At 44.6% G+C, this 21,476-nt stretch overlaps 1 protein-coding gene across 2 annotated transcripts; it reads left to right on the top strand.

Annotated features, from left to right (window-relative positions):
* Window positions 1-371: 371 nt before the first annotated feature.
* LOC139376541 (prolyl 4-hydroxylase subunit alpha-1-like) lies at window positions 372-21,372 on the top strand. Of its 2 annotated transcripts, none has more exons than XM_071119246.1 (15): window positions 372-526; window positions 2,475-2,581; window positions 4,742-4,838; window positions 5,401-5,552; window positions 5,827-5,964; window positions 11,444-11,692; window positions 11,804-12,015; window positions 13,423-13,599; window positions 14,985-15,055; window positions 17,265-17,364; window positions 18,318-18,371; window positions 18,554-18,619; window positions 18,850-18,918; window positions 19,032-19,128; window positions 19,343-21,372. In XM_071119246.1, the coding sequence occupies exons 2-15, from the start codon at window positions 2,497-2,499 to the stop codon at window positions 19,411-19,413; spliced, it is 1,638 nt and encodes a 545-aa protein (XP_070975347.1). In that variant the 5' UTR covers window positions 372-526; window positions 2,475-2,496; the 3' UTR covers window positions 19,414-21,372. The 2 variants fall into 2 exon arrangements, with proteins under 2 accessions (XP_070975347.1, XP_070975348.1); XM_071119247.1 differs by lacking the exon at window positions 14,985-15,055 and adding an exon at window positions 15,788-15,858 and having other exon boundaries at window positions 387-526.
* The last annotated feature ends 104 nt before the right edge of the window (window positions 21,373-21,476 follow it).

Raw genomic sequence — 21,476 nt, 5'->3', positions numbered from 1 at the left:
CTTCATTTTTTTTAAAAATATTTATTCTCGAAATTAAATGTAGAGATTATTCTCTAAATAATGACACTTTATTCACCAAATTTGATTTTGACTTAATTCTCGAAATATTGCTTATTCTCGAAATTGTACCATTTAAAAAAAAAAGTACTCTCCAAGCAAAAAAATGTATCCAAGAACCACCACCCATCGCTGTTTATTTTATTTGTTTATTTTTGCTTGGCCATAATTGTCCATAATCCATTTACTCCGTAAATACGAAGATTGATTTCAGTAGTTTTGAGTAAAAGTACATTTAAACACGACTGTATTTCACTCATTGTTTAAATTCAGCCGCCAGGTGGCGACATTTACCATCCTGTAAAATGTCACGGAAGAGAAAAGGGAAGGTTTCAAAAAAAGATTACTGGCACGTTAACCTACCAGCTCACCGCAGGTCAGTACAAATACCGAGGATTTGGAGAAAACAGCGGTGGCAATTGACGTGGGGATTTAACCCCCTTCCGAACGCAGTGCTGGGCTGAAAAAGGTACCAAAATATGTCATCGATGTTCTTAATTATTGCATGATATTGCTCACTGTCGTATTTATTGGAGGAAACGTCTGGACATGTCCTCAGTCACTCTGGACCTAATGGCTAAACAGCTTTTCGTTTTGGTCTGCTGCATTCCTTTATGAAATAACACATTGGGAAAATAAAATTTTGTCAGCCACATCGTTGTTGCAAATGAAACATTAGCTCGATTTTAGCTATTGATGCTGTGTTGTTATCTGGCTTGGCTTTGATTTGCCCTGCTGGACAGTAGCAACAATGTGTGAACGTATCAAAAAGTTGTATGTCGCACCTGCAGTAAAATTTAGCTTAAGCTCGATGTTTTTATCTCCAATGTGTTTTTTTCCCCCCAATTCCACACGTAACAGTAACATGTTGCTGGAAACAATTGGTTGGGACGTTATTGTACACATGTTGCGACAATGTTGCTATTTCAAGAGAAGAGTTGCCTACGTGCAGATCGTTCAGAAACATAGCTGCGGGGTGAAGTTAGCTGACCCAACTCATCTCCATTGTGAAGGAAGTTCATTGAGTTTAGTCAGCTACTGCAGGGCCAGAATAATAAAATACCAGATGTGGAAAATGAAACTCAAGCAAATGTAACTTCCCTTTATACCAATCTTTAATTTTGCAGTCAGACTCTGGTTATTGGAGGTAGGGCTTCTAAGAAATATATTTTTTGATAGGGGAGCTCCCAAAATCCCAGCAATGGGGGAGGGGCATGAACGTGGCAGACTTGTCTCCCCTGATTTCACTCCCTAGCCTGAACCTCTCCAACAGTAGGCTTGGCTATACATTCAGTTTATCACTTATTGAATCAAACATTCCCAGTCAACTGCTGGAATACGTCAGGATTAGTTTTCCTCAACCAATTAAGGCAGCTTGTAAACAACATGGCTGTCAGCGTGTGTTATTGAACAATTATAAACCGTTTTAGTGAACAGTACTAGCCGATTACAGACACATCGCCTCTGCGTGTCCTCACGAGTTCTCTTAACCTAATAGCCTAGCTGTTGGTAGTCTTGTAGAGTCACATCTCCCACATTCCAAACCATTTAGTGATGAGACCTACTTTACATTTTCCTAGACAGGGTTGAGTGATGGGTCATCTGTCCTGGGCCTCTGTTTAGGTGTTGCACGTCTGTTTCAAGGGTATCAGATATCAAATCCAGACCAACATGAAAGTAAATTAAGCCCATTGGCCTGTTTGTTTACTTTACTGTACCTTCTGCACTCCAGCCTTTTGTGTGAACTTGTGCACTCTCCCGAGTATTTGATTGCCCATCGTAAATATTTGGGCTGCCCAAAAGGCTGGTGTGATGTCGTGTGTGGGAAATCAAGCCTTTACCCTCCCACCTTGACCCCCCTCTGCTCCTTACGCTCCTTGGGATGCAGCTGCTGCTTGCACTGGCCGGCATGTGTACTCCATCATCCTAAAAGCCTCAAATGCCCTCTGGTCAAACAGAGTACTGTCCTCTTTGTCTCAAGCGGTCACTGTGTGACTCAACAACTGAGTATCAAGTCTGTTTTTTTTTATATAGATAGACACTGTATAATGAAAACAACACGTTTTTTTTCATAGACTAAAAGCAATTGAAAATCCTCGCTTTGAGTCTACAAAGTGTTTTTTTTTAGGAGCAACACGAGTTACACAATAGTAATTGTGTAAAGAACTAAGGCCTTCTGGGAGCAGTGAAAGGACCAGAGTGGGTCACGCCGGGGGCATGAGTTGGCATTGGTTTCATATTCACTCAGTGGGTTCTGGAGGCAAGCCTGGCAAAAACCATCTCCCAGTGTAGGCAACAAATTAATAGGAGCTTCTGCTCAGCCAGTTAGCATGCTGAGACACGCAAGTGCCCTTACATCTCACAGGTATTAATATGATACGTAACAGACTAACAACTTGTCTCCCTCTCTCTTACAGACCCCTGTGCAGCAGTGCAAAGATGGTGCCGAGGGGTGTCTGGTGTGTGTTGTTGACTTGTCTCTTCTACACATCCTCCGCTGACAAAGATTTCTTCACCTCCATCGGTAAACATCCCCCTCCTTCTATTTTCCATGAACAATCCTTTATAGACCCCTTTATTCAGTAGGTTTAGGGCAATTCCACGTTCATGTAATTGCGCGGAGACATAGATTGTTTTTCCCCCCTCTCTCTTAAAGTGTGTGCCAAACAAAACCGGTTGATTTCAACGTTTAACAAACCATACAGCTCTTTGCACATAGACTACTTATAACAATCGGAGAGCATGAGACTGTAAGGTTCCATCTGAATTGTTGTCAAAATGTAGTTATTGACACAGCCTTGTTCTGTTCAATGTTCTCTACCGATATAGTACTCTAAATACCCCCAATTCATGTTAAGCTTAAAAGAATACACAATAAAAAATTGCTGACACCATTCAAACCAATGAGACTTTAAGGCCAATTATCAAATCTTTTTGCAGATAGAACCTTATAGTCCCAAGCTCTCGAATTTACACTAAACGTTTAAAACAAAAACACATTTACTGGAAGAACTGCAGATGCAAAGTTTGGTAAGAGAATTTCAGTCAAATCTCCCTCCGTTTTTTACGTGTCCACGCTTTCCAAAAACGATCTGCTCCGAATGAAGATTTAACGATGTCTGCAGAAAGAATGGGGTGTCAGCTAGGACACGACACACAGGCTTTTTAAAATAATCTGTTTTGGTTATTGAACTACTGTAAGTGAAGTGGTTTCACACCCGGTAACAGAATTGAGGTAACAGAATTGCGGTAACAGAATTGCGTCGTGGGTCCCTGACCTGTACTGCACAGAAATGCATTATTATGGTAATGAATGCCGTTCTCTTCATGGTGGTGTATCCTAAATAGGTACACAAAGGTATAAATATGCAATATCCTACTTTGTATATTTGGATATTATTCTACACACGGGCTATTATTTTAATGAGCTCTGCCACCACATTTGGTTGGTCCGAACTGGACCAAATCTCTATGTCTACGTTTCACAAGTTTGGACATCAAACTACAGCACAGTAGAATATAGTTAATTACAGTACAACACAGTGCATTATAGTGTACTCAATGCTAGTGTGCTCTACTCTGTACTGTACTGAACTATACTATACTCTACTGTGCTGTACAAACTTGTGAACCCATATGTGGTTTGTGACCTATGATTTCCCATTGTAGCTCATTCAATATCAGAAATTCGGTTACTGATTTGGGATCCGAATTTAGAGTTTTAATCACTTTATTGTTTTTATTTATTTAACTAGGCAAGTCAGTTTAAGAACAAATTCTTATTTACAAAGACGGCCTACCCCGGCCAAACCCTAACTCGGACGACGCTGGGCCAATTGTGCACCGCCGTATGGGACTCCCAATCACGTCCGGTTGGGATACAGCTAGGAATCGAACCAGGGTCTGTAGAGACGCCTTTAGCACTGAGATGCAGTGCCTTAGACTGCTGCGCCACTCGGGAGCCCTTAATTAATATGAATTCAATTATAACTAAATTAATACTTCATGAATGAACAAAATTGATATCACTATAAACACTAACTCATTGACAGGTCTACCTTTACTTGTTACTTCTGTGCACTTTCATTATCCTCCCTCCTCGTGAGGGAGAGAAATTACGCAATATAAAGATGTGGGTTTTTTGGTAATGGGATTTCAAGGCACAAAGGCAATGTTTCTTAAACTTACAGAATGCAGAAACATTTCTCCAGTGCGTAATAGAAGTGTTGATATTAGTTGCCAGGGGTCTTCACCACAACGTTACTGTGCTTTGACGTGTCTTTAATACCTCTGAAGACGTTTTAATGGGAGATGTTTTCTAACGCGCCTTTTTCAATGTTCCCCAGAAATCTAAAGCCTTTGCTCATTCCTCATTTTTAGGATGGAAAATGGTTGAGAAATGTATACATGCCTTAGTTCACAAAAATATAGACTCTTAGCTTTTTTTTGACACCCAGTTTGATATGCTCCTATAATCTTCACGTTGGGGCTCATGGGTCTTTTTTTGTTGTTTTGTTTTTACATGGAAATGACCTTTATCACTACCATCCTGTCTTGGTCACAAACCTTAACCCTAGGGGTAGAAATGTGTTCATCACAGACATAAGCATTGCAAACATGTATAGCTCTTCTATGTATTCAACATTTATACAACCTTTGACCCCGGTTTCACTGTGTTCCCCAGGTCAGATGACAGATCTGCTGTACACAGAAAAGGACCTGGTCACCTCTCTGAAGGATTACATCAGAGCAGAGGAGAGCAAGCTGGAGCAAGTCAAAACGTGAGAGGAGAGCCCCCCAGTCGCTTTATCTCTCTAGCCCGATCTCGCTATCTTTGTCACTCACTCTCAAATGCCCAGATAGCTACTCTCTCGTTCTTACTCACTTTACTCTCTCCCACACGGGCATACACACAATGGTATAAATACTAAGATAATAATTTTCCATATCCTTCTTCACGATGCCACCTGTACAACAACACCCTCAGTGGGTATCATATTGCTGAGGGTGTCATATTGCTGAGGGTGTCATATCACTTGCAATGGGCCCGGCTAACAAGACACCTAGTTTTCCTCTCCGGCTCATTGTGTTACTATAAAGAGACACCGTCAATGAACCAACCGGGTGTGTCAAGTCCAGGACATGACGCAACTGATCTCTTTATCTATTGCCTTTCAATGGTGCTGAGGGACAGGTTTGCGTTTATGTTTGTCTGTAGAGGGAGTACATGAATACGATGTTGATGTATGTGTGTCATATGTAGAAATGCAATCAGACAAGGAATCACTGTTTGCTTCCAGGAGTCGTATACTGAATGTGTTTTCCCCTCCGCGACGTGTCCAGGTGGGCTCAGAAGCTGGACGTGTTGTCGGCCACGGCCACGCAGGACCCAGAGGGCTTCCTGGGCCACCCGGTCAACGCCTTCAAGCTGATGAAGAGACTCAACACAGAGTGGGGAGAGCTGGAGAGCCTGGTTCTCAAGGACATGTCTGATGGTCAGGGTTACTCACAGGCCTCTATTATAACGACTGTATACATGCTCTATTACCACAAAGATTCATCCTTCCAAATTATTGCTAATTGACAAGTTATTTTTTTCAAACGATATAATCAGTAGCATTTCTTTCACTAAAGTGATGGAACAGGGTCTTTTCCCACTCAGGGAGAAACAAGATTGCTCTCCAAGCATCTTTTAGCTTCTGTACCACCTTGAGGGAAGATCTCGTATAATAGAATTGAGCTTTGCAATCTTTCCTTCCCATACTCCAGGGTTCATCTCCAACCTGACCATCCAGAGACAGCACTTCCCCAATGATGACGACCAGACGGGGGCAGCCAAGGCCCTGATGAGGCTGCAGGACACCTACCGGCTGGACACGCAAACCATCTCCACGGGAGAGCTGCCTGGTGAGGGATGATGGGGCAGGGAGGTAGAGGCTAGGGGCTTTAAATCTATGCGTCACATGCTTTGTGAACAACGGGTATAGATTAACAGTGAAATACTTACTGATGGGTCCTTTTCCAGCAATGCAGAGTTAATGATAAAATGGAAATAGTGACACAAGGAATAAATACACAGTGATTAAGGAGTGAAAATAATATGGTTATCTACAGGGGGTACCAGGTACATATAGGTAAGGGCAAAGTGACTAGGCAACATGATAGATAATAGACAGTAGCAGCAGCGTGTGTGAAAGTGTGAGTGCGTGCGTGTGTGTGTGTGTGTGTGTTGGGGTATCAGTGTAAGTATATGTGAGTGTGTGGGTAGAGTCTAGTGTGTGTGTATAGAGTCAGTATAAGAGAGTTAGTGCAAAAAAGGGTTAGTGCAGGTAGTCCGGGTAGCCATTTGATGAGCTATTTAGCAGTCTTGTTTAGCAGGCTTATGGCTTGGGGGTAGAAGCTGTTCATGGTCCTGTTGGTTCCAGACTTGCCGTGCGGCAGTAGAGTGAACAGTCTATGGCTTGGGTGGTTGGAGACAATTTGCTGGGCCTTCCTCTGACACCTCCCGGTATAGAGGTCCTGGATGGCAGGGAGCTCGGCCCCAGTAATGTACTCAGCCGTACGAACCACACTCTGTGGTGTCATGTGCCTTGCAGTTGCCGCACCAAGTGGTGATGCAGCCAGACAAGATGCAGCTGTAGAACTTTTTGAGGATCTGAGGGCCCATGCCTAATCTTTTCAGCCTCCCGAGGGAGAAGAGGCGCTGTCGTGCCCTCTTCACAACTGTTAGGGTGTGTGTGTAAACCATGTTAATTCCTTAGTGATGTGGACACAGAGGAACTTAAAGCTCTCGACCTGCTCCACTACAGCCCCGTCAATGTGGATGGGGGGTGTGCTCACCCCTCCATTTCATGTAGTCCACGATCAGCTCCTTTGTCTTGCTGACGTTGAGGGAGAGGTTGTGCTGGCACCACACTGCCAGGTCTCAGACCACCTCCCTTAATGTTAGTCATTTAGCAGACCCTCTAATCCAGAGCGATTTACAGTAGTGATTGCATACATTTCATACATTTCTCTCGTACTGGTCCTCTGTGGGAATCGAACCCACAACCCTGGCGTTGCAAGCTCCATGCTCTAACAGGCTGCCTCATCATTGTTGGTGATCAGACCTACCACCGGCGTGTCTGCAAACTTGATGATGATGTTGGAGTTGTGTTAGGCCACACATTCATGTGTTAATACTGTTCAAGAGGGGACTAAGCACACACCCCTGAGGGGTCCCCGTGTTGATTTAAAATAAAAATTAATTTAATTTTTAATTTTTCACCATTATTTAACCAGGTAAGCTAGTTGAGAACAAGTTCTCATTTACAACTACAACCTGGCCAAGATAAAGTAAAGCAGTGCGACACAAACAACAACCCAGAGTTACACATGGAATAAACAAGCGTACAGCCAATAACACAAAAGGAAAAAAAGAAAGTCTATATGCAGTGTGTGCAAATGGCGTGAGGAGGTAGGCCATAGTAACGAGGTAGTTACAATTGAGAAAATTAACACTGGAGTGATAGATGAGCAGATGATGTGCAAGTAGAAATACTGGTGTGCAAAAGGGCAGAAAAGTAAATAAAAACGATATGGGGATGATGTAGGTAGATTGGGTGGGCTATTTACAGATGGGCTATGTACAACTGCAGCGATTGGTTAGCTGCTCAGATAGCTGATGCTTAAAGTTATTGAGAGAAATATGTCTCCAGCTTCAGCGAATTTTGCAATTTGTTCCAGTCATTGGCAGCAGAGAACTGGAAGGAAAGGCGGCCAAAGTACGTGTTGGCTTTGGGGATGGCCAGTGAAATATACCTGCTCGAGTGCGTGCTACGGGTGAGTGTTGTTATCGTGACCAGTGAGCTGAGATAAGGCAGAGCTTTACCTAGCATCGACTTATAGATGACCTGGAGCCAGTGGGTCTGGCAACGAATATGTAGCGAGGGCCCTGCCTACTAGAGCATACAGGTCTCAGTGGTGGGTGTTATAAGGGGCTTTGGTAACAAAACGGATGGCACTGTGATAGACAGTTTGCTGAGTAGAGTATTGGAAGCTATTTTGTAAATGACATCGCCGAAGTCGAGGATCGGTAGGATAGTCAGTTTTACTAGGGTAAGTTTGGCGGTGTGAGTGAAGGAGGCTTTGTTGCGAAATAGGAAGCCGATTCTAGATTTAATTTGGGGTTGGAGATGTTTAATATGAGTCTGGAAGGAGAGTTTACAGTCTAGCCAGACACCTAGGTATTTGTAGTTGTCCACATATTCTAAGTCAGAACCGTACAGAGTTGTGATGCTAGTCGGGCGGGCGGGTGTTGGCAGCGAACGGTTGAAAAGCATGCTTTTGGTTTTACTAGCGCTTAAGAGCAGTTGGAAACCACGGAGGAGTGTTGTATGGCATTGAAGCTTGTTTGGAAGTTAGTTAACACAGTGTCCAAGGAAGGGCCACATGTATACAGAATGGCGTTGTCTGCGTAGAGGGGGATCAGGGAATCACCCGCAGCAAGAGCGACATTGCTGATATATACAGAGAAAAGAGTCGGCCCAAGAATTGAACCCTGTGGTACCCCCATAGACTGCCAGAGGTCTGGACAACGGGCCCTCCGTTTTGACTCTGTCTGAGAAGTAGTTGGTGAACCAGGCGAGGCAGTCATTTGAGAAACCAAGGCTATTGAGTCTGCCGATAAGAATAGGGTGATTGACAGTCGAAAGCCTTGGCCAGGTCGATGAAGACAGCTGCACAGTACTGTCATTTATCGATGGCGGTTAAGATATTGTTTAGTACCTTGAGCGTGGCCGAGGTGCACCCGTGACCACCTCGGAAACCGGATTGCACAGCGGAGAGGTACGGTGGGATTCGAAATGGTCAGTGATCTGTTTATTGACTTGGCTTTCGAAGACTTTAGAAAGGCAGGGCAGGATGGATATCAGTCTATAACAGTTTGGATCTAGAGTGTCACCCCCTTTGAAGAGGGGCATGACTGCGGCAGCTATCCAATCTTTAGGCATCTCGGACGATGTGAAAGAGCGGTAGAACAGACTGATAATAGGGGTTGCAACAATGGCGGCGGATAATTTTAGAAAGAGAGGGTCCAGAATTTCTAGCCCAGCTGATTTGTACGGGTCCAGGTTTTGCAGCTCTTTCAGGACATCTGCTATCTGGATTTGGGTGAAGGAGAAGTTTGGGAGGCTTGGGAAAATTGTTGCGGGGGTGCGGAGCTGTTGGCCGGGGTTGAGGTAGCCAGGAGGACAGCATGGCCAGCCATAGAGAAATGCTTATTGAAATTCTTGATTATCGTGGATTTATCGGTGGTGACAGTGTTACCTAGCCTCAGTGCAGTGGGCAGCTGGGAGGAGGTGCTCTTATTCTCCATGGACTTTACAGTGTCCCAGAACTTTTGGGAGTTAGAGCTACAGGATGCAAATTTCTGTTTGAAAAAGCTAGTCATTGCTTTCCTGACTGACTGCGTGTATTGGTTCCTGACTTCCCTGAAAAGTTGCATATCGCATCGCGGGGACTATTCGATGCTAGTGCAGTCCGCCACAGGATGTTTTTGTGCTGGTCGAGGGCAGTTGGATCTGGAGTGAACCAAGGGCTATATCTGTTCTTAGTTCTACATTTTTTGAAAGGGGCATGCTTATTTAAGATGGTGAGGAAATTACTTTTAACCTCTTTCGGGGGTGTGAAACGCTACCGTTCGACCTGGCCAACATCCAGTGAAATTGCAGAGCGCCAAATTCAAAAACAGAGATACTCATTATAAAAATGAATGAAGCATACAAGTGTTATACATCGGTTTAAAGATGAACTTCTTGTTAATGCAACCACGGTGTCAGATTTCAAAAATACTTTACGGCAAAAGAAAACCATGCGATTATCTGAGAACAGTGCCCAGCAGACAAATCATTACAAACAGTTAGCAGCCAAGAAGAGAAGTAACAAAAGTCAGAAATAGCAATACAATTTATCACTTACCTTTGATGATCTTCTTATGGTAGCGCTCCCAAGACTCCATGTCACACAAATGTTTGTTTCGTTCGATAAATTCCCTCTTTATATACAAAAATCTCTGTTTTGTTTGTGTGTTTCGTAATCCATTGGAACAAAGCGCGGTCACAGCATGCAGACGAAAAATCTAAAAAGTACCATAAAAGTTTGTAGAAACATGTCAAACGATGTTTATAATCATTCCTCAGGTTGTTTTTGTCATAAATAATCGATCATATTTCAACCGGACAATAGCTTCGTCAATAGAAAAGGAGAAACAAGAAAGGCGCACACCCGGTCACACGCTGGACTCATGTCTGGAAATTTCCACTGTCCTCTCATTGAAAGTGGTGTTCCTCCCTCATATTTCAGAGTAAAAGCCTGAAACAATGGGGATCGTGAACTGCGTCATAAGTCTTTGTATGGTGGATAGGCTTTCAATGGAAAAACAGGCATTTCAAAATAAAGGCACTTCCAGGAATGGATTTTCCTCAGGTTTTTGCCTGCCATATCAGTTCTGTTATACTCACAGACATTATTTTAACGGTTTTGGAAACTTGTGTTTTCTATCCAAATCGACCAATTATATGCATATCCTAGCTTCTGGATCTGAGTAGCAGGCAGTTTACTTTGGGCACGCTTTTCATACAAAATTAGGAATGCTGCCCCCTACCCTAGTGAGGTTAAAGAACGACCGGCATCCTCGACTGACGGGATGAGGTCAATATCCTTCCAGAATTGCAGAGGGAATGTCCAGGGAGGTGTCACGAGAGCTTGGCGATGAGCTTGCAGGGGACTATGGTGTTAAATGCGAGCAGTAGTCAATGAAGCATTCTTACCTTGGATATTCCTTTTGTCCAGGTGAGTGAGGGCAGTGTGGAGTGCAATAGAGATTGCGCTATCTATGGATCTATTGGGGGCGGTATGCGAATTGGAGTAAGGCTAAGGTGTCTGGGATGATGGTGTTGATGTGAGCCATGACCAGCCTTTCAAAGCATTTCATGGCTATAGATGTGAGTGCTATGAGGCGATAGTCATTTAGGCACCTACTGGCTGGAAACACATACCATCTCCATGAGGGAACTGCCTGGTGATGGGGGTGAGGGGCAGGCAGGGAAAGGCATGTGGAGGGAGCTGCATACCAGGAGTGGATTAGCCGTGGGCGTGTTGCCGGCGGAGGTTCTGTTATAGCTTCAGTGACTGCTGCTCCTGCTACTGTTACGGAGGGAAACCCTGCACAGGGCTCACAACATGCAGTGGAAAGCCCCATTTATTCCACATGAAGTCTTGAAATCCCATGTAATGCCATGGAAATGCACTGTATGCAAATGCTGCCGAGATGGAATTTTTATGCTGATGAGATGATTCTATGTGTGTGTCGGATGCGTGTGTGTCACTCACTCATGTCTACACACAGGAACCAATACGGATGTCACTATGAGCCCAATGACGGTGGAGGACTGCTTTGAGCTGGGGAAGATAGCCTACTCTGATGCAGACTACTACCACACGGAGCTGTGGATGGAGCAGGCCCTGAAACAGCTGGACGGGGGAGAGGAGTCCACCGTGGACATGGTGACCATCCTGGATTACCTCAGCTACTCTATCTACCAGCAAGGGGAGCTAGAGAGGGCCCTGGACTACACCAAGAGACTGCTGAAATTGGGTGAGTGGATATTTGTGTTTCATATGCGTTTCATGTCTTGATTGTAATGCACAGGACAATACTGAGTAGATTCTCATCTTCAGTCCTAAATGTGTCTGCTGTTTTCCTCAGACTTTGCCCACCAGCGAGCCAATGGCAACCTGAAGTACTTTGAGTACCAGCTAGCCAAGCAGAAGAAGGTGGAGGCAGAGGAGGGCCTGAAGGAGAAGGAGGAAAGAGAGCGGGAGAAGCGGGAGGTGTCTGAGAAGAAGGGCAGACCTGCAGACTACCTGCCTGAGAGGAGGAAGTACGAACAGCTGTGTCGCGGCGAGGGCATCAAGATGGTGAGAGGCTGTATTGACCACTGGTGGCACTTTAAATCGGAGGACAGACTCCTAGTAGTAGCTGGAATAGAATAAATGAAAATGGCTTCCATGTGTTTGATACTATTCCATTCATTTCTTTCCAGCCATTACTATGAGCCATCCTCCCGTCACCAGCCTCCACTGGTACTAACACACACACTCTGCATGCACCACTTCTAATGGCTATGTATTTTGATGTTTAAATGGCTTAAGTCCTACTCGTCTTGAAAGGCTTTATATTGATCATGGAATTTCACTGAACGAAAATATATAAATGCAAAATGTAAAGTGTTTCATGAGCTGAAATAAAATATCCCAGGAATGTTCCATGCGCACAAAAAGCTTATTTCTCTCAAAATGTCCTGCCATTCATCCGGTTTCAGCATGATAATGCACAGCCCCATGTTGCAAGGATCTGTAGGCGATTGCTGTCCCAGTTCTTCCACGGCCTGCATACTCACCTGACATGTCACCCGTTGAGCATGTTTGGGATGCTCTGGATCGACTAAGGCAGCGTGTTCCATTTCCCGACAATATCCGTCAACTTCGCACAGCCATTGAAGAGGAGTGGGACAGCATTCCACAGTCTACAGCAGCCTGATCAACTCTGTGCGAAGGAGATGTGTCACACTGCATGAGGCAAATGGTGGTCGTACCAGAGACTGACTTTTTCTGGTCCACACCCCTACCTTTTCTTAAGGTATCTGTGACCAACAGATGCAAATCTCTATTCCCAGTCATGTGAAATCCATAGATATAGAGTCTAATTTATTTATTCAAATTTCCTGATTTCCTGATATGAACCGTAACTCAGTAAAATCCTTGAAATTGTTGCATGTTACATTTTATATTTTTTGTTCAGTATATATGGGTATTTCCTAAGCCATATGCTCATCCGAGAGAGAGACCAGTTCGATGTTTGGGCAGGACAATAGGGATCTTTTGGCACATTTTCCTCTGCTGCGTGAATCTCCTTAATGATTCTCTATGTCCTCTCTCCTGCATACACCGCTCCCTGCTTCTCCCCCTGGCTCTGCTTCAGCCCGTCTGTCTGTCCATAGATGGATCTGTTTACTCTAGTCATTATGTTTGGCAACGAGGCGGAAGCCTGGATGAACAAGTGTGTGTGTGTGTGTGTGTGTGTGTGGGTTAGAGTGTGTGTGTGTGTGTGTGTGTGCACTCGCTGAACCGTGCCTTGATAGATTCTAAGCCAGTAGCTATAGCAATGGCCAGAACTGTGAGAATGTCCCATATATGTCCTGTAATGTTTGGGTCAGATACCATAGCAAATTATCTGCACGTTTGTGACCTCGGGTGACCCTCTGTGATTTATATATGATTAATGATCTCTCTGCCTCTCTCTCTCTCTCCCTCCCCCTATCTCAGACCCCGCGGCGTCAGAGTCGTATGTTCTGCCGTTACTCTGACAACAACCGTCACCCCCTATACGTGCTGGGTCCCGTCAAGCAGGAGGACGAGTGGGACCGCCCACGCATCATCCGTTACCATGACATCCTCTCCAACAGCGAGATCGAGAAGGTCAAAGAGCTGGCCAAACCCAGGGTGAGTTCAAGGTCCACCCTCAGGGGAAGGCAAGGTCTGGGGTGTGGTAAGGGTTGCAAAATTCCAGTAATTTTTCCAGTTTTCCCCAAAAATTCCAAGGTTTTCCAGAATTCCCATTTGGAGGAGAGTTTTGGGAAAGTCTCCGGGATTCTTCAACCCTAAGTGTGGTAGGCGTTAAAATCAGTGGAGGCTGGTGGGGGTGCTATTGGAGGACAGGCTCATTATAATGGCTGAGATGGAGTCAGTGGTGTAAAGTACTTGAGTAAAAAATCTTGAAAGTACTACTTAAATAGTTTTTGGATATCTGTACTTTACTTTACTATTTCAATTTTGGATTACTTTTACTTCACCTCATTCCTAAAGAAAATGATGCTGTTTTTACTCCATACATTTTCCCTGACACCCAAAAGTACTTGTTACATTTTGAATGCTTAGCAGGACAGGAAAATGGTCTTATTCACACACTTATCAAGAGAACATCCCTGCTCATCCCTACTACCTCTGTGTTGGAGAGTTCCCCTGGCTACCTGTAAAAAAAATAATTAAAAAAATTGTCATTTAAAAAAATGTTTGCTTTACATAGGGAATATGAAATGATTTATGCTTTTACTTTTGATACTTAACTATATTTTAGTAATTACATTTACTTTTGATACTTAAGTATATGTACTCAAGTACTATTTTACTGGTTGACTTTCACTTTTACTTGAGTCATTTTCTATTAAGGTATCTTTACTTTTAGTATGAACATTGGGTATTTTTTCCAGCACTGGATGGAATAAATGGAACGGAGTCCAACATGGTTTTCATATGTTTGATGTGTTGGGATACGGTCCCATTTCTTTTATTCCAGCCTTTACAATGAGCCCGTCTTCCTATAGCTCGCCCCACCAGCCCCCACTGGTTAAAATGTGTGTAATATACACGTTCCATTGCTGCCATAAGAACACTGGGGATGCCCACTCTGCCTGAGGACCTGACTGTGTACAATGTGTGTGTTTTTTGTTTATTTGTTACACACTGGCTGGTTAAGAGCAACATCCCACTTGCTTGGCTCATACAGTAGTATTTGATAGCTCGGTTTGAACTAAAAGGGAGTTTTGACTCGGCAATGAACGTCACCTCAAACGATCACAACCAAATCATAGCTTCATATCAAACACATATCTGACTTTCGGATAAATCGTGTATTGATGTCAATGATCGAGATCCATAACTCAAGCTGTGGTTCAGCTCTTGGAGAGGGTAAGGGAACCCAGCAGGGACACACAGCACAGACTTAATGTAGCCTAGTAGTGTATGTGGGTCCAGCAGCCAGCCAGTGTGTAACAGGGATTGTCCCTGTAACCCGTGTCCTCTCGGCCGGTTGGCTGTTGGCTCCACAGCTGCGCCGGGCCACCATCTCCAACCCCATTACTGGTGTGCTGGAGACCGCCCACTATCGCATCAGCAAGAGGTAAGACCAGCAGGCAGGGATGGGCACAACACTGTAACCCAAACCGTGCCTCTGTCTGTAACGCCAAATCCCTCTGCACCCCGCATCCCCTCCGCTTCGGGCAGGAACCTTGGCAAAAGCACAACAGCTAGTCGTGAACTCTACGACTTAAGTGTAGAATGAATATAACTGATTGTACACAATGCCTAGTGTAAATTGATAGTTTGTATGTTTGGGGAACTTGTGCTATTATTGAACAAGTTACTTTTTTGTGAAATGTAGATATTTAGGGTATATTGGAAGGTAGGTTGATTTTGAAGAAGGTATAATTCTGGGCCCGTGCTCTTGCCAAGACATCCTGCCACTTCTTTGATCATAACAAGAGGGAGGAAGAGGAGACTAGTAATCCTCTGCTTGTTATCTGACTCCTGTAACAGTAGTCGGGGTTCCGTTAGGGGCAGTCTAATATCTCATCTTCCTTTTGTAGCATCTCAATTAAGTTTGACAGTGGCCATTACTAGCCATTACCTGAGTGCAAGCTCAGCAAGTCGTTTGCTGCAATGGTTTTAGACGGCATGCCCTGGCCCGGCATCAGTCTGGCTTTCATACAGTTGCTTGGATCATTCAGTGACCATCTCTCTCTATCTCTGTCTCTGTCTCTCTCTTTCTATTTCTCTGTCTCTCCTCTTCCTCTCTGTGTGTCTGTCCTCCACTTTTGTGATCTGTGACTAATGTGAACCGTCCGGGAGCTAGCTAAGGCGCGCCACCGTGCATGACCCCCAAACAGGGAAACTCACCACTGCCCATTACAGAGTCTCCAAGAGGTAAGGGGTCAAAGGTGAAGGGGAGGGGCCTGCATGAGGCCCTGTCTGCCCTTTCACGCTGCTCATCCCTCCCCCTCACCCCTTTGTGGACCTTTGCTTACGGATACACCTCCCTCCCCCTGACCTATCCAGTCAGATTCCTCCCTCCCCCTGACCTATCCAGTCAGATCCCTTCCTCTCCAACTCATCAGATGATGGACATTATCAGCATGACAAGCCAAGGTAGTTTTACCTGTTCTTTTTCTTTGAAAACACAAGGACTTTTTTCGGGTTATCTTGGTGCAGGCTCCGGTGTAATCTTACAGAATGTTATTTCAGCGTGTGGGTGGAAGTTAAATTCCTCTTACAGGAAGGTGGCTGCCGGGCCCCTTGGCTCCCTTCAAGCCTGTTTGATGTGGAGCGGTTATAGAGCGCCCCCTTGGTGCGGATAGATTGAGCTGAGGCGAGCAAATGGAAACATGGTGGTGACCATGTTCTTTTCCTCAAGTCTGATACCCCAGATTCTAGTTTCATAACGATCTTTGATCCCCTTCACCTAAATGAGTTAAATACATTAAGCGTTGTGCTCATTAAACATGCAACGTTTTAATGAATTATCTTAGGGTCATTAGTTATCCGGGTTCTTAGGCTGTATATATTTGTCTTTTTGTTAGATGAATGGTTCAATCAACCAGTCTGATACAGCAAACATATTTGTAACCATACAGCCGATATAGCTGCTGATGGCACATTTATATCTGAGGATTTGAGCCAGAATTCTGGCCGTACTCTCCTAATAACAGCACTTCAAAAATGGCCCAGAGTAATTCAACACACACACACACATTTCTACTTCAGTATGTATGACTAGATTGAGCCACTTCAAGGCATGTCTTATTCATCTATATAACATGCACAGGCTACGCTAATTAGCTGGATGCACATAGGACACACAGGTGCGGCTCCTATCCAATGGAAGGATGAGATCTTGGTCTGCCCAGTCTACTCTGCTGCCTGCTGGACACTTAATAGAATCTTCTGTTACTCCCATACCTTTCTAATCCAATATGTTTATATTTTACGTAGAGGGACAGAAGGACTGGGGTCTGTTGTCAAATGAATAACCCCAAATGGTTACTCTGCCTCATCTTCCTTGGCGAGAAACAGTTAGTTAATGAAAACTAAGGGGATTCTTTAAATAGAAGCATATCAAACATTTTGCTTTGAGACTTGTGGATAAATATGGGGTTCCCTTGAAGCGTTCTGTCCCAACCAGCCTGTTTCCTTCTCCTACACCCTTCTAACATACAGTACTAACGCATGCAGCCCATGCTAATCTGTAATAACGTTAGTCAGCTGCCTGGCTGCAATTGATCATAAATCCAGGTGTATTTTACGACTCAGAAACTCTCCGTCTCTCATCATAGTGCGTGGCTAACCGCCTATGAGGATCCAGTAGTGGACAAGATAAACCAGCGCATTGAGGATATCACCGGCCTGAATGTCAAGACAGCAGAGGAGCTGCAGGTAACGCAACAGAACATCCGGTTGGCTGAGGGAGTTTGGTAGGAATGGCAGGAGTGGATACTCTCGCAGTACACCTATAGGGTTTAGCAACCAATGATGTGAATATACACTGAGTATACGAAACATTAAGAACACCTGCTTTTTCCATGACATCGACTGATCAGGTAATTCCAGGGGAAAGATATGAATCACTTATGTACTGTGTGTCACTTGTTAAATCTACTTGAATCGGTATAGATGAAGGAGGAGACAGGTTAAAGAAAGATTTTTGTGTCTTGAGACAATTGAGACATGGATTGTGTATGTGTGCCATTCAGAGGGTGAATGTGCAAGACAAAAGATTTTAAGTGCCTTTGAACAGGTATGGTAGTAGGTGCCAGGTGCACCAGTTTGTGTCAAGAACTGCGACGCTGCTGGGTTTTTCACGCTCAACAGTTTCCTGTGCGTATCAAGAATGGTCCATCACCCAAAGGACATCCAGGCAACTTGACACAACTGTGGGAAGCATTGGAGTCAACAAGGGCCAGCATCTGTGTGCAACGCTTTTGACAACTTGTGGAGTCCATGCCCTGGCGAATTGAGGCTGTTCTGAGGGCAAAAGGGGGGGGCGTGCATGTTCAGTGTATATGTCTATTATAGCAACAGGGTGAAAAATGTATTCCATGCAGTGACTACATCTGCAGTGCTTGCTGTTTGGGGATTTAGGCTGGTTTTCTGTATAGCACTTTCTGACATCTACTGATGGTTAAAAGGGCTTTATAAATACATTTGATTGATCGTTCAGGAATGAACTTTACTGCTGTTTGCTACTTAGGAAGAGCCAATGAAAGACTAGTGTTTGTACTGTGAAGGTAAAGCGGAAGGAAAGGTCATTCTACAGTATTGAACACGAGTGTCTCTAATGACAACACAGCATCTGTCACTGTTTATACCCTCTCTTCCTCTCTCCCCAGGTGGCAAATTACGGCGTGGGCGGGCAATACGAGCCCCACTTTGACTTTGGGCGGGTAAACAAGGCTTCTCTTTCTATTCTGGTCAGGGAACTATGACGTGCATGACCGAGAGTCAGTGGGTGACTGTTGATGGCTGGCACACTTGGATCTACTGTTAGTGGGTTCATATCTGGGTGGGGTTTTTGCCTTGAGTGTTATTCAACCTTAGACCCTTTGTTTGTTCCCTGTCTTTGCAGAAAGATGAACCAGATGCGTTTAAAGAGCTGGGCACCGGGAACCGCATCGCCACCTGGTTAATTTACGTTAGTCTCTCTGCTTTATACATGTCCATTAAGCAATCCGCTGTTTCAAGGTCTCTTTCATAGCTGTGGATACACTTTTGATCTTCCATTTACCCATGTGTAAATCGGTCTCATTTCCAAGATTCCATTCAACAGCAATGGGGATCAATTATGTTGAACTTGAAAAATCTCTGCTATTTAGAGTGGTACGCATGACCGATGGCTTGAAGACGCTCTCTTCTCTGTTGCAGATGAGTGACGTGCCATCAGGGGGCGCCACTGTCTTTACAGACGTGGGAGCTGCAGTGTGGCCCAAAAAGGTGAGACGCACAACTGTGCGTGTTCACATCGCATTCTTTTCCTGTGATGATATTTGAACGCTAAATCAGGAACGGTGTCTTTAATGCGTGTATATGTAAACTGTTGTTTTCAGGGAACTGCGGTGTTCTGGTATAACCTGTTTGCCAGCGGGGAGGGTGACTACAGCACGCGGCACGCAGCCTGCCCCGTCCTGGTAGGCAACAAGTGGGGTGAGCCGATCTGTTTCTCATGACATCCTTTAATCCTGTCATATTACCTACACCCTGAGAACTTCAGGTCTGCCTGAGGGCAGAAATAACCTTGTGTCCGGTCGGCAAACTGTTTGCTCCAGCAGTTAACCAGTGGGTCCTTTTTCCTATGCCATGTTTTTTGATGTGTGTGTTTAAATGTCCACCTGGCTTAGTTTTCATCTTCTCTCTCCAGTGTCTAACAAGTGGATTCACGAGCGAGGCCAAGAGTTCAGAAGACGTTGCACTCTGGACGAGTCTGACTGATCAAACGGAATAAAACACCTTTTTCCTAATCCTCGTCTTCCTATTCCAATCCCTCCTCCTGGACCCACCTGACTCTCGGCTCTGTGCACGCTGGGGGGTGAAGTGCCCTCTGACCTCTCCACTCCCTTCCTCTCCTTCCTTCTCTCCAAACTCAAGAGTTCACTCAGTGCTTCTCTGAGGCTCTGGCTGCTCATGTGATCTGTCACATTTTAGTGTGTGTGTGTGTGTGTGGTTCACCAGTCCCAGTCTTCTGTGCCTTCTGTTGATGGGTTTTGCACACTCAGACTGCACAGCTGTCTTAAAACCTGGGGAACTTTTATTTAACTCTCACCCTTTAACATGGACTTTTATGTTGGTACTATCGACAAAATACTCAATTAACTAGTTCAGCGTTTCCCAACTCTGGTCCTTGAATACCCCAACAGTACACATTTGTAATTTAGCCCCCAGACAAGCACACCTGATTCAACTTGTCAACTCATCATCAAGCCCTTGATAAGTTGAATGAGATGTGTTTGTCCAGAACTCCAACGAAATGGTGTACTGTTCGGAGGACTGGGTTCGGAGGACTGGAGGACCGGAGTTGGGAAAACACTGAACTAGAGCAATCAACACAGCTGCTTCTTCCTTTGCAACTTCCTACAACATGACATATTTTCATGTGCACTTCTCATTTCCTTACCATCACTCCAATCCTCTCCTCGCCCACTGTGACCCAGCACACAGAGGGACGAGACCAGTCATAAAGGCACTGTCATACTCTCCCACGATGTCCCCCCTTCTCCTCCTCTCCCTCTCTATCAACAGGTCAGAATCAGATGACCCCCACATTATATCAAGCCTCCTGGGATTTAAGACACTTGACCCATCTTGGTCTGACCCGCAGGGCATACACAGGGCTAGACTAGGGGGGTCGCTGTAAAGATGGAGGTTTATTGGTTGGTTGTGCTATGACAGTCAGGGTTACTCAATAGGCCAAGGCTCTAAATAATGTCCGTTCTAGTTGTGTACGCGTATGAAACAATGTGGTGCAACCTGATGCGTTAAGACAGGGGATCACCAATGTAACTGCAAATACTTGCTATATTGTGACCGTTCTCAGAAACCATTCTTTACATTGTTGATGGAATCTTATATAGTACACTATGCGCAGGGTCTGGGTTACTATCGGACTAAGGGAAGGTCTCTGAACAGTGCTTATGACAAGTGATTATCACTGATTCACTGTGATATATTGACAGAGAAGCTGTGCCAGCCCCCCCCCCCCTCCCTCTTTTCCTTCTCTCTCCCTTACACCCCTCTTCTCCACCAAGGCCATGCATGCCTCGGGGCTATTTCAGCCCTGAGGTCATTCACTCCACGACAAACACTACTGTATCTGCTGCACAAATAAACACTGACTTTTAAAGCCAAAGGTACACGATGTCTCTTAGTTTTTCTGCCTCTCCCCCCGCTCTCTCTCAACGCGCTCTGTTCCTCCTGTGTCTCCCACTCCTCTCTCTGCCTTGGTGAAATACAGTAAACTAAAGCTTGTACCTGATCAACTGATGATTCAATCATCAACTGATGATTTATTGGGTTTGATGATAATAGGATTTCATCCCTAAAATGACTGAATGAAATATGATGCTAAGAATCGATAAGAAATATTTCTTCCGTGTATCACTCCAAACCTGGTTCCTCCACTCCACAGTTTAAGCCTATGCTGACCCTGGGAATAACGATAGCTCATGAGAGGCAGTTGCTGATTTTTGTTCAGAGGGTCCCTGGTTCGAGCCCGGGTTGGGGGGCAAGGAGAGGGACAGAAGCAACACTGTTACATGTATATCCTCCCAGATGCAGGCCTTCTTTTTATTTTGAATTGTAATGATGATGGGATGTGTGGGGATATGTGTTGTACATGTGAGATGAATGTTTTCTACAGAAATAAATATTACGTTAAGTAAAGAATTCAGTCTGGAGTGAGTCAGTGTTTTACATTATTTGTCCAGACCAGACGCATAATTGATTGGAACAACGGCAGAACTATTCCTATTAACACAGTTGTTATCAATCAAACCCTG

The sequence above is a fragment of the Oncorhynchus clarkii genome, chromosome 20, assembly GCF_045791955.1.
Source record: "Oncorhynchus clarkii lewisi isolate Uvic-CL-2024 chromosome 20, UVic_Ocla_1.0, whole genome shotgun sequence".
Taxonomy (NCBI): Eukaryota; Metazoa; Chordata; class Actinopteri; order Salmoniformes; family Salmonidae; genus Oncorhynchus; species Oncorhynchus clarkii.
This window is presented reverse-complemented; position numbering and strand designations above follow the sequence as displayed.

Excerpts from the sequence above, each read along its gene's own strand:
- LOC139376541 (XM_071119246.1), top strand. The coding sequence starts at position 2,497 with ATGGTGCCGAGGGGTGTCTGGTGTGTGTTGTTGACTTGTCTCTTCTAC. Across the intron at positions 2,582-4,741 it reads AGATTTCTTCACCTCCATCG|GTCAGATGACAGATCTGCTG; the intron begins GTAAACATCCCC and ends TGTGTTCCCCAG. Across the intron at positions 5,553-5,826 it reads TCTCAAGGACATGTCTGATG|GGTTCATCTCCAACCTGACC; the intron begins GTCAGGGTTACT and ends CCCATACTCCAG.